Below are 14,348 nucleotides of genomic sequence, written 5' to 3'. Positions count from 1 at the left end.
TGGGAGTGTTAAAGCGGGACTTTAGTTCTGCTTTAGGGAAAATTTAATTTCTACATAAAAAAAAAAAAAAAGAAAGTTTATGGTTTAAATGCTCCAAGATAAATTACCCTAAAAGAAAAAAAAAAAAAAAACAATAGCTTTTAACTCCAAATTACCTTTAAAACATTCCATGAGTGAGGTATTGTAATTTGTAACACAGCATAACATTCATGTAAATCTCTCAAGCAATAAAGAGTAATCATCTACATAACTAATGATATTAAACACCGATGCAAGGCTGTTAACACTCACCTTAACAATCCATGGCAGGTCCGAAGAGATGGGGGCAGCCGCCAAGGAAGGGCTAGCAGTGTCATGCTATGGAAGAACACACAATTTTGTTTATTAACTCAGCAGATCAGTTTGCACCCTAGAAAAGCTTCTTTCCATTCCAGTACATGGACTGTACTTGCAAAAATTAAGGTTAGTATACCAGGAACACTAGTCAATTTTGTCCTACCTAGCTCAATGTCGATGTTGCCATCAATGTCATAAAAAGAAAGTTCAAAAATCTGCCAATGAACTACACTGTTGTGGTGAAACAAAGAAACGACTGCAAAATCCTGCAGACTGTATATAGGTTCTGTAAGGAGCATTGTTGCAAAGGAAACTCTCTTCTCAATGTAAGGGGGAGATCAGCATTGTTATTCTCTACATTTCTCTCTGTAACCTTATACTAAAACCCTGAAAGGTCTACTGTGACAGGTTTTTGGAGGGGACTGAATGCTAGCCTCTTGCTTACCGACTATGGGTCCTGGCACTTGAGGGAGCTACAAGCATTTAGGAAGATATTCTGTTATGTAATGCAAAAGGACATTATTAAGGAGGCCACGATGGTCTCTGCATGCTTTGGACTCAGTGGGCAGATGTATGTGAAAGGAATGCTGATTAATGAGATCCGGAAAGCCCGGGTCTTTCACCCAATAGTTTATTGTGCTCATTACCACACCTTTGTCTCCTAGCAAATATTGGGGGATGTGTTTATACTTATGTGTGTTATAAGTTGTGAGTGAGGAGACAGCAAGTCTACCCTGAAAGATCATATCTCTGGGTCACCTAGTCTGGGTAAATGATAAGATAACTAGCTCATGTTAATTAGGTTTCTGGTTACAGTTTATATTGTCAGCCTGCTGTATATATTTTTGTGTCATCTCAAATAAATCAGTTCATGTTCAGCAAATAAACGAGTACTACCACATATTCTACTAAAAATACAGTGTCAGGCAGTGTTTACCGTCAATGTTCTATCAGTGTGCAGGTGGGACTACAACTCCAAAGAAATGAGTTTGACAGCAGTAATGGGTGTTGGACAGGGAAGGGTGCACCTAAGCAGGGGGGGCTTGTGTCAAAGGGTTTTATTTGCATCAAGCAGGTTTTGTATTCCCATATAAGTTTATGAGAATGCAAACGCCAATTGAAGCAGGTCAAATGCAGGTCAGGAGGCTGTCAAGAAACGGCAGCAAATAATTTTAGAATGCTGGATAACTTATGCCAATGACACTAGCCCTTAGCCTAGTGCTTGCTGCATCTGTCCAAAAGGCAATAGGTCACCCCTCCATCTGTTTTTGCAATGCATACAGTTGTAGTGCCATCCTAATAACTTGAAAGGGTTGCACTTGGTGGTGGTACTGCCCACTGAATGCTAAGAGGGATAATTTTGGCACAAACAGAGACCAATGCTTCACAGCTGTGATGTACACCCCTATCTGGCTGCCTTTGCAGCTTAAAGGAGAAGTACAGCCAAAGGTCATTTGGCTTTACTTCTTTGGATCACAGGAGTGCAGTTCATTCTGCACTCCTTTGACCCTTTTTCAGCAGACAGCTGGCTGAAGCCCGCTATTGGCTGACAGAGCTGGTCCAGGCTCAGGCAAGATCACAATAATAAATTCAGGATCCGCCTACATGCTCAGGCCCTCCACCGCCCAGTGCTCCCAGTGAGCGCAAGGAGGGCAGAGCAGAGAGCGGTGACTGACACTCACAAGCTCTCTGCTGAGGGAGCTATGAGAACCAAGCAATCGGCTATGTTCAATTGCTCAGTTCTCAGTGTTAGAGGTGCCAAATGCAGCATCAGACTGATGCTGCATCCACCTAGGCAAGTACACATCCCAACCCCAGTTGCAAGGGTAAAAAAGCCTATCTATAAGCGCACTACACAATTGGCTGCTATAGCTGAAATCTAGGCAGATATTATATTTTTTATGAAATCAGTGCAAGTAACAGAATTTGACTGTATATGCCTCTTGTACAGCCAAGCTCAGACTGGGGCAGGGGAAAAAGCAGCACAAGGAGCCAATCAGTTCATGTGCTGAGAAGCAGCATTCTGATTAAAGGAAAAAGGGGCTCATCATTGTACAGTTGCTTCTTCACTTTCCAGTCACAAAGTTGGTGAAATTTCAAGACCCTAGGCTCAGAGAAAGTGGGCTAAATAATGATGGTCTTCCACTTCACCTAGAAGGTATTCTAGCAGCAAAACATGAAGAGGATGGATTTGCAGTCTGTTCTCCGAATATCTGTTTCTTTTACTTCAACTGGCCTTTAACTTTACCGACTTCGACCTTTACAAGACTACTTCTTTAAAAAAAAAAAAAAAAAAAAAAAAAAAAAAAAACTTACAAATCTGGGAGGAGGCACCACCATCTTGACACTGTTGAGTGACACCTCCATGCCATTTTGCGCACAGGCGACCAGCTGCAAGGCTACAAAAAATTCCTTAACAAAATAAAAAAATCCATTAGTTTAATGCTTTCTTAACATTATACAGAGGCAAGCACTACAGTCTTACAGTCACATGCGTGACACTATGTAGACCCCGTAGCTCAAACAAAAGTCTGCAAGAATTAATGAGGATCTGGGTAAAGCAATCAAGCACACTGAGCAAAAGGCAGAAATTCCTGACTTTCACTAATAAAGTGACAAGAAAAACAGCCATTCAACAGTAACAAGCCTTTCAGACCCCTTTCACACTGCCAGTGTTTTTCAGGCGTTACATCGCTAAAAATAGCGCCTGTATAGCGCCTGAAAAAAGTGGCTCCCTTCACTCTAGTGTGAAAGCCTGAGGGCTTTCACATTGGAGCGGTGAGCTGGCAGGACGTCTCAAAAAGTCCTGCCAGCAGCTTCTTTGGAGCGGTGATGCAGATGGGCCTTTTTTTTTTTTTACACTGTAAATGTTAGCACCAGCATACATTGAGTCTACTGACCACCACTGCTCAGGAATGGCATCCAAATACCAATATTGTGCAGCCAGAACTACCACTGATTACACATTATTGAGGTATACATCTCCCCTAAACAAGCCATGCAGTGGCAGCACTTACGCAGGATGACCCCTGACCTTCAGTCATTCAGAATTGGCTGGAGGTCATTCTGTGCATGGGCTGCTGCTACATGAAAGACTCATTCAGGAGGACATATAAACATCAATAGTGTGCAATCAGCAGCAGCGGCGTCACTGGCTACACTTTGTTGATCTATACGCAACAAACGGGAGCGGCAGACAATAGAGTACATATACGCTATAGGTAGTATGCGTATGCACGTTAGCATTAAATGGCCACAACATATGGTGAAAATGTATTTATTTTAAATATGCTCATGTTCATTAACCCTACATCTTCCAATGCAGGCATGATTCTAATTGGTCGCTGTAAGAAACCTCTTAGTGCCAACGATTGTTTTTTTTTTTTTTTTTTACACTTTGCTTTAGGTATTTGAGAGAGAGGAAGGATTCTGCATTGGGTATGTTTGGGAATAACATTCCTTCATTACAAGCAGGTGTTCTCAGACACCGACATAGGAGATTGGGGTGGACTGCACTATAGCGAATCCAGGCTGAAAACTGAAGTACTCGGCAAATAAACTGTGCTTCTGGTATGTAACTCAAGGTTTAAATTTATAATTTCCAATTGGGTGAATGTTTCACTTAACCTTTGGGTTATAGGTTGACTTGAATATTTTGTTTAAGTATAATAAATCATGAAATCGATAAAAAGGTTATGCAATCTTGTTGGAAAAATAAGCAAAATGTAAACATTTCCCAGGTTCAAGTTATTTAGCTGTTATACAGTATGTTACTCTGTGCCTAAATGGGATTTTGTCCTGTAGCTTCATGCACAATTATATTATTTTTTGTTAGAAAAAGGTTACATTATCGAATATCATCTTAATCTGTTTGAAATGTAATTTAAAATTCAGTGCAAGCCCAAAATAATTATTACATTTAAAGAAAAAAAGTATTTTATTTCACTTATTTTAGTCTTTCGAGTCTCTGTGCTTGCCTATGCAGAACAGGAAGATCATGGATGGTGGGAGGGGTCAACAGGGTGCTGTACATAGCTTCAGGGAAACATCACTGCAGCCTGTCCCACGGATGCAAAAAGATGGCTATGGTTCAGCTTTAGGCCTCATTCACATGGAGTGTTTATCATACGCCCGTGCAGGGCCAACTATACCCGCACAGGGATGTACAGGTATTCTGTGCATAGCAGTGCAGGCAGTCCCATTTACGTCAACTGGGATGCAGCGGCTGCACATACACAGGTGCTGCTCCCAATTTGACATCTGTATGGGTGCAGGTGTGTCCTCAAGCTTAGTCTACATTTGAGGACATGCACCCTTGCGGATGTCATATTGGGAACATCAGCTGTGTCTGTGCAGCTGCTGTGTCCCAACTGACATCGATGGGACTGCCTGCAGTGAGATGCACATAACACCTGTGCATCCCCGCACAGGTAAACACAGTCCTAGATGGGCATACGCTATAGTACAGGCCCCATTCACAAGGCCCTAATGTCAACACACCCTATCAAGTTTTTAAGTAGACGTTGGCGTGTCTCTGGGCAGTCATCAACCTTTACAACAGGGGTCTTCAAACTATGGCCCTCCAGTTATTCCAGAACTAAAATTCCCATCATGCCTTGTCCTGTCTGTGAATGTCAGCGTTTTTCAATGCCTCATGGGATATGTAGTTCCGCAACCGCTGGAGGGTCGTAGTTTGAGGATCCCTGCCTTACAACATCAATATCTTCCTGTATAACTTGCCAAAGTGTTAGACGAGTGCAGCCAAAAGGAATCTAGACAAAGCACTTATTCCATCATGGGAACATAGCCTATTTTTTTTTTTTTTATTACTTCCACCAAGCAAACTATTAGTGCTGAGAGGAACAAGCCAAACAGACAGATAAACCTATTATTCAAAATTTCTGCACATACTGTATACACAGCAGCTGTAGGGATAAAAAACACATTTAACATTGTGTGTTCGTAGTAAGGGCTAGAGTTTTTTTTTTTTTTCTCAGAATAAAAACTCACAATCTGCACAGAATACTACGCCCCTGAATTTATAACTGAATGCACTGTTGGGTTAAGGTGAAAAAAATTACATAAAAGTGTTAAGCAGAACAATGAAATCTGGGGATTAAAGCAGGAGACAATACAACAGTATATATAAAGCAGAAGTAAAGACAGAAAACCATAAAAGCAAACTAAAATGTGTTACGTTTGTGTCATGTTTAAAGCCAAAATCATTTATATTCCTTTTGGATAGACTAAGGAAGGTTTTATACCCTTTTGGGTCTTTTTCCCCCATCTATGAGCTGTTGGGGAGATTTCAATTCACTTTGTGTTCTGCAAACACAACAAGCAGGGGAACATTTCTCCAAAGTAAGAGAAATCCCCTTTAAAATAAACAGTTATCAATGCAACAAATGATCTAACTGAAAGATCATCCCTCATCTTGTTCTGGTAAAAAAACGCAAAATTTTACATTTTCTCTCATTATCAGTCCCAGTGACAAGGGTCACCAGGGGAAACAGACAATCTTCCTAACAGGGTCACAGACCAGACAGTAAAAATATAACAAATTCTAATCACTCTTGGCATTAGATAAACTCTAAAGTGAAAAAAAATAAAATAACGTCATACATTTATAGCAAGACGCCTGCTATGGGGACACTCGAGGGGGCTCGATCTCAAGCCACACTGTGTGCATCTATTGACACACACACAGTGCGGTTTGGCCCCGCCCTCATGCTTTTCTCTCAAGCTATGATTGACAGCAGCTGGAGCTAATGGCTGCATCCAAGTCATGTGAGAAGGGAGAGAGCAGTGTTGCTGCCCTCAAGCACAATTCTGGATCCAAATCAGGCTCAGGTAAGTATACAGGGGGATGGGGGGGGGGTCTAGAGGGAAGCTGGTCACAGAAGGTTTGTTACCTTAATATATAGAATGCATTAAGGTAAAAAAAAAAAAAACTTCTGCCTTTAGAACCACTTTAACCTCACTTGTTGCATTATTACAGACAGTTGTCACTATTGGAAAATGTCCCCTCCTCTTGTATATATATATGTATATATATATATATATATATATATATATATATATATATATATATATATATATACACATACATACACAGTATACAGATTTTAAACTTGGGACTGCTTTTGTTGGTGGTCCCCTCAACTAATACAGGCATGGTCAACCACATGCATTGGCTACCAAGTGTCTACAAGTCCCAGTACACCCTGTAAAACACTGAACTGAAATGCCTGCTGGCTGGCCAAATACAACTGGCCTCATAGATTTTCAGTAACTGAAAAAAGATCTGGACTTCGCAATTATTAAGTAACAGGAAATGGCCAAACTGGAAACAATTCCTGCCTTCCTCTGCTCACATTTCCTCTCTCATCATATTGAGATCCAACACATCTGCTATATGGACTGTTCACTATAGCATGTACCTACAGCCTACAGCATGGGGGGGTCTCTAACTAATGGACAGATTTCACCAAGCAGCATAATGTTTGACATTAGTAGTATTTTGAGTATGTAACGGCAGAGCTCATTACCTGCTTGTTTAAGTAACCCTTGCTTTCTGTGTCAGCCAAATCCCAAACCTGTACAGAGAAGCAGGACAAAGGGTCAGTTCCAGAGACTACTACATACACACATCCGCAGGAAAGCACAGATATTCTACAGACATTTACATTTCCCAAGTCAGCAGAAAGTATGCTTTGTCATCAAAATAATTACTGGGAATAGGAAAAAAAAAAATGAAAAAAAAAAAATCACACAAAACACCCACACAATTCAGTGAACAAGTAAAGTACATTATTGTTCTCTGTAATTTATACAGAAAAATGATTACAACATTGTCATTCTTATTCCATAAAAAAAAAAAAAAAAAAGAAGAAGTGAAAGAAAAAGCAAGTTACTCAACCTACCCCCTTTATAAAAAAAAATCTCATCTCGCTAAATGGTTTTTCAAATGTTGCATTAGGAAAGCCTATTAATTTTGAATGGGCTGACGGTGCTTAAAACTCCAGGAAAATATAAAACAAATGAATGTACCTCTGTATTCATTAATTGATCACTAAATGGTGTTTTTTGTTTTGTTTTTAATACAAGCAGTGTAAGTACCCGAATTTGATTTAGTATCCGTCTCTCGTAGTTTACAGGAAACGAAGAGCGCAGACAGGGAAAGAAAAAAAGCAGCAAAGGGAGCCAATCAGTTTTAATTCTGTGCTTGTGTGCCAAAAAATAATACACTGATAAAAAGGAGAGTGCAAATGATTGATTAGCTCATCAGTCTATAACCTGTGTTATTTAGCTGAAACAGAGGGTCTTCAGGTCTTCTGGCCTGCCAGACAGGGCTGTGCTGTGTTGGAGTACAGTGTAGTTTTCAAGATTGGATGGACAAAAATAAATTACTTGGCAGATAAAGCTGTCAATATACAGTATTATGCAAAAGTTTTAGGCGAGTGAGAAAAATCTGTAAATTAAATATTCTTTCAGAAAATTGAAGTGTTAATGGTTTATTTTTTATCAATTAACAAAAGTAAAACAGAAGAGAAATCCAAATTAAACCAATATTTAGTGCTAACCCTCTTTGCCTTCAAATCGGCATCAATAGGTACACTTGCACACAGTTTTGAAAGACACACGGCAGGTAGGTTATTCCAAACATCTTAGAGAACCAACCATAGATCTTCTGTGGATGTAGGCTGCCTTAAATCCTTCTGTACCTTCATGTAATCCCAGACAGACTTGATGATGTTGGGATCAGGTCTCTGTAGAGGCCAAACCATCACTTCCAGGACTCCTTGTTCTTCTTTACACTGAAGATAACTCTTAATGACATTGGCTGTATGTTTGGGGTCATTGTCCTGTTGCAGAATAAATTTGGGGCCCATCATACGCTTCCCTGATGGTATGGCATGACGGATAAGTATCTGTATGCATTTCTCAGCATTGAGGACACCACTGATCTTGACTAAATCTCCAAATGCATCTCCAAACTTGCAAGGAACTTCCACCATGCTTCACTGTTGGCTGCAGACACTCATTGTAAAGCTCGCCAGCCCATCGGTTCATCAAACTGCCTCCTACTACAGCCAAAGATTTCACATTTCTCCAGGTCCACAGCACCCGCTGCCATTTTTCTTCACCCCAGTTCCTAGGTTTGTGCATAGTTGAGTCTCTTAGCCTTGTTTCTAAATCAGAGGTACAGATTTTTGGCTGCAATTCTTCCATGAAGACCACATATGGCCAGATTTCTCTGGACAGTGGATAGGTGTAGCTGGGTCCCACTGGTTTCCTCCAGTTCTGTGCTGATGGCACTGCTGGACATCTTTTGATGTCGAAGGGAAGCAAGCATGATGAGTCTCATCTGCCGTATGACATTTCCTTGGCTGACCACTGCTTCTACGGTCCTCAACATTGCCCGCTTCTTTTTGCTTCTTCAAAAGAGCTTGAACAGCACATCTTGAAACCCCCAGTCTGCTTTAAAACTTTTGCCTGGGAGAGACCTTGCTGATATAGTAGATCAACATTGTGTCTGGTTGCTGTGCTGTCTTGCCATGGAGTATGACCTGTGACATTAAACTGTCTTCCACAATCTCACCTTAGTAGCAGAGTTTGGCTGTTCCTCACCCAGTTTTAAGCCTCCTACACAGCTATTTGAGTTAATAACCTTTTCAACCTACATATGGAATTGATGATCATTAGCATTTGCTTGGCTAACTGGTTAATCACACACCTGACTGCAATCCTACAAAATCTCTGACTTTGTGCAAGTGTACAAAGTGTGCAAGTGTAAGATTTGATGCTGGTTTGAAGCCTAAAGGGTAGTCACACCAAATATTGATTTGATTTAGATTTTTCTTCTGTTCGCTAACTTTACATTATGTAAAGTGATGAAAATACAATTAAAATATATATTTCTGAAAGGATTCTTACTTTACAGCATTTCTTCACACTTGCCTCAAATTTTTGCACAGTACTGCAGATGTATGGCACGAGTATTTTAGTTGTTTGCCTGGAGTTTAATGTAGCACAGTGGTTTAGTGGTTAGCATGTCTGCACTGGGGTCCTCATTTCAAATCCAAGGATGCTGCAGCTTTAAATACCAAACTAAAAGTCCAAAAGGTATAAAAATTTAATCCTAACTTTTGTGAGCAAACAAAAAAAAAAAAATGGTGCTGCAGTTAGTTTTAGGGGGAAAAAGCAAAACAAAAATGGTAACTGAAGTAAGACAATCCCATGTTCTCAATATAAAATACAAGATGGCATCAGAAAGGAAAAGCAGTTATGGGAAACAAACCAAGACAATACTGGACTTAGCATGACAACAGGGACGAGCTTAGATGCAACTCAGGGCGGGCCCTACCATATGTCCTGCTGGGTCTATTGGATCCAGGCGGCACTATGAGAGGGACATCAAATTGATGTCCAAGATTTTTTTTGCAGCAGTTTTGTGTCATTCAATGTGGACTGGGTCAAGGGGCAGGGTGACAACTGTACCCCCCCCCCACCCCCCCCGGGCAGCTCCACTGCCCTATAAAAAGGCTGCCCTGCTGCCTTCAACATACATACTCATAGTTGCTGGGCGCGAGGGTGTCCACACACAGTCCAACATTGGCTGTTAAACACCCGAGCACACATGAAGAGCTTAGGTGTGTGTGCTGCCGGGGGTGTGGTAACCACAGGAGACAGAGAGCAATGAAAGAGCCCTTCTTCACTGGCTCCGCCAGCAGGCAATGTTCAGGCATGGCTTGCATTTCTATTGAGTGGAACTGGAGGAGGGGGTGTGGCAGGCCTCGTTCTGCTCTGGTGCATGCGTGCAGGCTAGGCACTGAAGACTGTGGGAGCACTGGGAGAGAGCAACACAGAGGTAATATTAGTGAATTCTGTGTGACCGGACACAAAGGGTGTCCACCTTTTTTTCTAGTAGTTTTCTGGTCTGCCGGATGGCTAAATGTTACATAACCTGTCATTCTCAAAAATCACTATACATCCCTAGCTTGCCATTATACTACCCTAGCCCACCCCATATACTACCTTAGCCTGTCTATATAATATCTATGATATACTAACCTAGCCTGTCTATATAATATCCTAGCCCGCTTCTATACTACCGTAGCCTGTCTATATACTAAAACAAAAAGTCTCTATACTTCCCTAGCATGCCCCTAGCGTGTCCATACGCTACCCTAGCCTGCCCCTATACTACTCTAGCCTGTCTACATACTGCCCTAGTCCACCCTTATCCTGATTTAATTTTAGTTTTAATTATCATGAAATAAAATAATGGATGTGGGGGCCTTTTGTTGGGTGTGATTTTTTTATTACTTTTTTCTGAAGGGGGGGGGGGCGGCAGCATTTCATTCTTGGACCCAGGAAGCACAATGTCTTGGCCCAGCACTGATGTAACCTGTGTTAATGCAAGAGAATAGTAAAATTTATTTGGAGATACTGCCCATATCAGCTGATCCACAAGAATGTTTAGGATTTAAAACAAAATGACAAATAATTGGCTATTGTGTACTATGAATAGGTTAATGCACAGATGTATTTATTTTTTTTATCACTTGCCTTGCCTAGAACCAGATCCGGGAGACCAGATTTCTTCAGGAACACAGCGGCATCTCCAGCCAATACCTTCCCAGAGCTGCCGGACTCCAACTGAGAGAAATGTGCATGATGGAGAAGGTAAGTTAATGATCACAGCTGACATCTACAGAAACTCGGTTCACTGATTGGGTTTTAAATCACAGTTATTCAACATCAATAAATAAAGGGGATCTGAAGCAATTTTTGGTTAGGATTTGTCCGTTTTTGTTTTGTTTTTCAAAAGTTTATATTCAAAATTTTCAGCGACCAAAACAATTGTTCATAAAAGGACTGAAGGTCTGTACAAATACAGTGGAGTGTCATACTGTTACATATCATATGAAATCATTCATTATAAAGATCATAAGTGAGCAATAAAAACATGAAACCTTAAAAGAGAAGTAAAGGATTTTCTTTCCCCCCCAAGCATACTTACCTAGGTGGATGCAGCATCGTTCCCCCGGCGCCCAACACTGTATCCTGAACTGCAGTTTGGTTTGGGTACAATTATTCCAAATTTTGACCTCAGCATCAGTCTGACTGGACTATAGGGTGTTCAGCCTGGCCATAGGGGGCACTGTCTCTTCTGGCAGGCATGGAAACACAGGCTGGTTGGGTGCTTTAAAGTTACTTTCTCTCAGAGCCAGCCCAGTGGGAGTTCATTTCAAAAGTACAGCGGACTCCCGCCATAGTCCGGCGGACCTAGTCTGCCGGAAAAGTCCGGTTGTGTGTGGGCAGGTCTGCTCGTTCAGAAAGTCCGGCGGACCTCCGCTTCAAAGTCCGTTGGTTTGTCCGCAGTACAGTCTGATTGTGTGTACGCGGCATAAGAGTACCTGAACTTTCTAACTAACCCTCTGATCCTATACTGAGAGACTGTTCGTTAAAGCGGTTCTTCACCCTAAAGGGGAAGTTCCGCTAATCTGATCCCTCCCCCCCTCCGGTGCCACAATCGGCACCTTTCAGGGGGGAGGGGGGTGCAGTTACCTGGATAATCCAGGTATCTGCACCCACTTCCGGGCAGACCGCCGCAGACCCCGCCCCCTCCCGTTGTGTTCTGGGAAACACACAGTTTCCAGGACACAGCGGGGGATCTGAAGAGACACGCAGCGCGACTCGCGAATGCGCAGTAGGGAACCGGGCAGTGAAGCCGACATGCTTCACTTCCCGATTCCCTGACAGAGGATGGCGGCGGGGGCAGCAGCGAGACGAGCGATCGCTCGTCATCTGCCGCCGACATCGCTGGACCCAGAGACAGGTAAGTGTGATTTTATTAAAAGTCAGCAGCTGCAATATTAGTAGCTGCTGGCTTTTAATATTTTTTTTTTTTTTAGGTGCAGAACCACTTTAACTAAGTTAAAGGATCTGTCGTCAGTCTCTAAAGTTTCTGGGCCATCTACCACGGGAACTCCTAGTCACGCAAGGTGAAGGTGGTAACGGTAAGCCCTATCAAACCAGCAACTCCTTCGGGGGTTAGTGCTACACTAGTATTGGTGGCGATCAGCGACTTATAGAGGGACTGTGATAGAATGGCAGGTATGTCTGACACTAACTGCCACTTTGCGGGAACCAGTGACACTAATACAGCTAAAAATATGCATTGTCACTGTACTAATGACATTGTCTGGGAAGGGGTTAATCATCCAGGCTGAGAAAAGGGGTTAAATGTGTGCCTACCCAATGTTTTTGTGTGTACTGTGAGGTGCTTTTACTAAGGGACATGGTGGTTTTTATTCCCTGCTTTGCAGGGAAACAAAAACTGGTACATTCACTTTGACAGGACAGAGTTCTGTATGGTTTACATTGACAGAGCTCTTTCCTGTCTTCCTCCTTGCCGATCAGCGGCTGCCTGTAATCATCCATTGTCTGGCACCCGCTTATCGGCTTGTGCTGTGACTAATCACAAGTCAACTTAGCCTTTAAACATTTGACGTTTCCTATTGTGAATGAAATATGGGTTTGAGAGATTTAAAAATCACTGCATTCTGTTCTTATGTAGCTTTTCCCAACTGTTTTTTACATTGGGGTTGTATATTGTGCTTCTCTGAATCAGAACTTCAGTCAGGTATAGTATTTCGTTTCAAAGCAGCTCTCAATGGCACAGCTCAGTACATCATACATAATACATCCAGTGATAGTTTTTAATTCAAAAACAAGTTCAGTAAATGTACACTCAAACTCTGATAAAGGGAGGATTCTTTGAACCCCAAAAATAAACTGGATGTAAATGAATGCGTTAAGCCACAATTAAACATATTGAGGCCTCTGTCATTGGTGGGGAGATTTTCTTTCCCTGTTTGTACAGATAACCGTTATTTGTTGAGTGAATGTGGAGGAAAATTCTAAAACGTTAAGCTGTCACCAGAACAGGAATAAAATGGAAGTCTCCTAATGTGGATACTTGTGGTGGTGGCAGATGCACACAAATAAAGATGACCCTTGACTACTCAATTCAAAATATAAAAACAACTTTTGGCTTTAGATATACTGTTGGCAGTATTTGCTGAGTGCACCTAGGAGAGTTTACAACCGTAGGCATGTCTTCAGTTCACTCGCACTGAATTATGAAAGGATCTCATCTTATTGTAATTAAAATTACAAAATGCAGAACTATGCACAAACAATGCAGCATGCAGGACTTTTTCTAAGTACTGCAAAAAGCTTGTTTATGGGAACATGTAGAAACATGCTCCATTGTGCTCATGCATTTCGTTTGCATTGGAGGGAAAGAGCCTTTATTTCAAATACTCCCACTAATGTTTTCTAATTAGTGACATTACTCAAATGTATTTTTTATGCAATTTATTATTTCCAAAGCTTTTAATACCTACTACAGTTCATTATAAAATATATATATACATTCACCGGCCACTTTATTACGAACACCTGTTCGATTGCTTGGTAACACAAACTGCTAATCAGCCAATCACATAGCAGCAACTCAATGCATTTGGGCCTCTAGACATGGTTAAGACAACTTGCTGAAGTTCAAACAGGAGTATCATAATGGGAAAGAAAGGGGATTTAAGTGATTTATGGTTGTTAGTGCCAATTGGGCTGGTCTGAGTATTTCAAAAACTGCTGATCTACTGGGATTTTCACACACAACCATCTCTAGAGTTTACAGAGAATGGTCTGAAAAAGCGAAACTATCCAGTGAGTGGCAGTTGTGTGGAGGAAAATGCCTCGATGTCAGAGGAGAATAGGTAGACTGATTTCAGATGATAGAAAGGCAACAGTAACACAAATAAGCACTCGTTACACCCAAGGTTTGCAGAATACCATCTCTGAACACACAACACTTCGAACCTTAAAGCAATTGAGCTACAGCAGCAGAAGACCACACCGGGTGCCACTCCTGTCAGCTAAGAAAGGAAACTGAGGCTATAATTGGCACAGGCTCACCAAAATTGGACAATAGAAGA

At 41.5% G+C, this 14,348-nt stretch overlaps 1 protein-coding gene across 6 annotated transcripts in view; it reads right to left on the bottom strand.

Moving 5' to 3' along the window:
• The window catches only part of EPS15 (epidermal growth factor receptor pathway substrate 15), a 215,068-nt gene that overhangs the window by 148,713 nt on the left and 52,007 nt on the right, over positions 1–14,348 (bottom strand). For all 6 annotated transcript variants that reach the window (XM_077450253.1, XM_077450255.1, XM_077450256.1 and 3 more), the window contains exons 3-6: positions 10,909–10,998; positions 6,885–6,932; positions 2,653–2,748; positions 292–357 (exon numbers count right to left, since the gene is read on the bottom strand). In XM_077450253.1, the coding sequence (XP_077306379.1) occupies positions 292–357; positions 2,653–2,748; positions 6,885–6,932; positions 10,909–10,998 (300 nt within the window). The remainder of the gene's footprint in view (positions 1–291; positions 358–2,652; positions 2,749–6,884; positions 6,933–10,908; positions 10,999–14,348) is intronic.

The sequence above is a fragment of the Lithobates pipiens genome, unplaced genomic scaffold, assembly GCF_037356315.1.
Source record: "Lithobates pipiens isolate NorthernLeopardFrog02 unplaced genomic scaffold, aLitPip1_a1.2 Scaffold_23, whole genome shotgun sequence".
NCBI lineage: Eukaryota > Metazoa > Chordata > Amphibia > Anura > Ranidae > Lithobates > Lithobates pipiens.
This window is presented reverse-complemented; position numbering and strand designations above follow the sequence as displayed.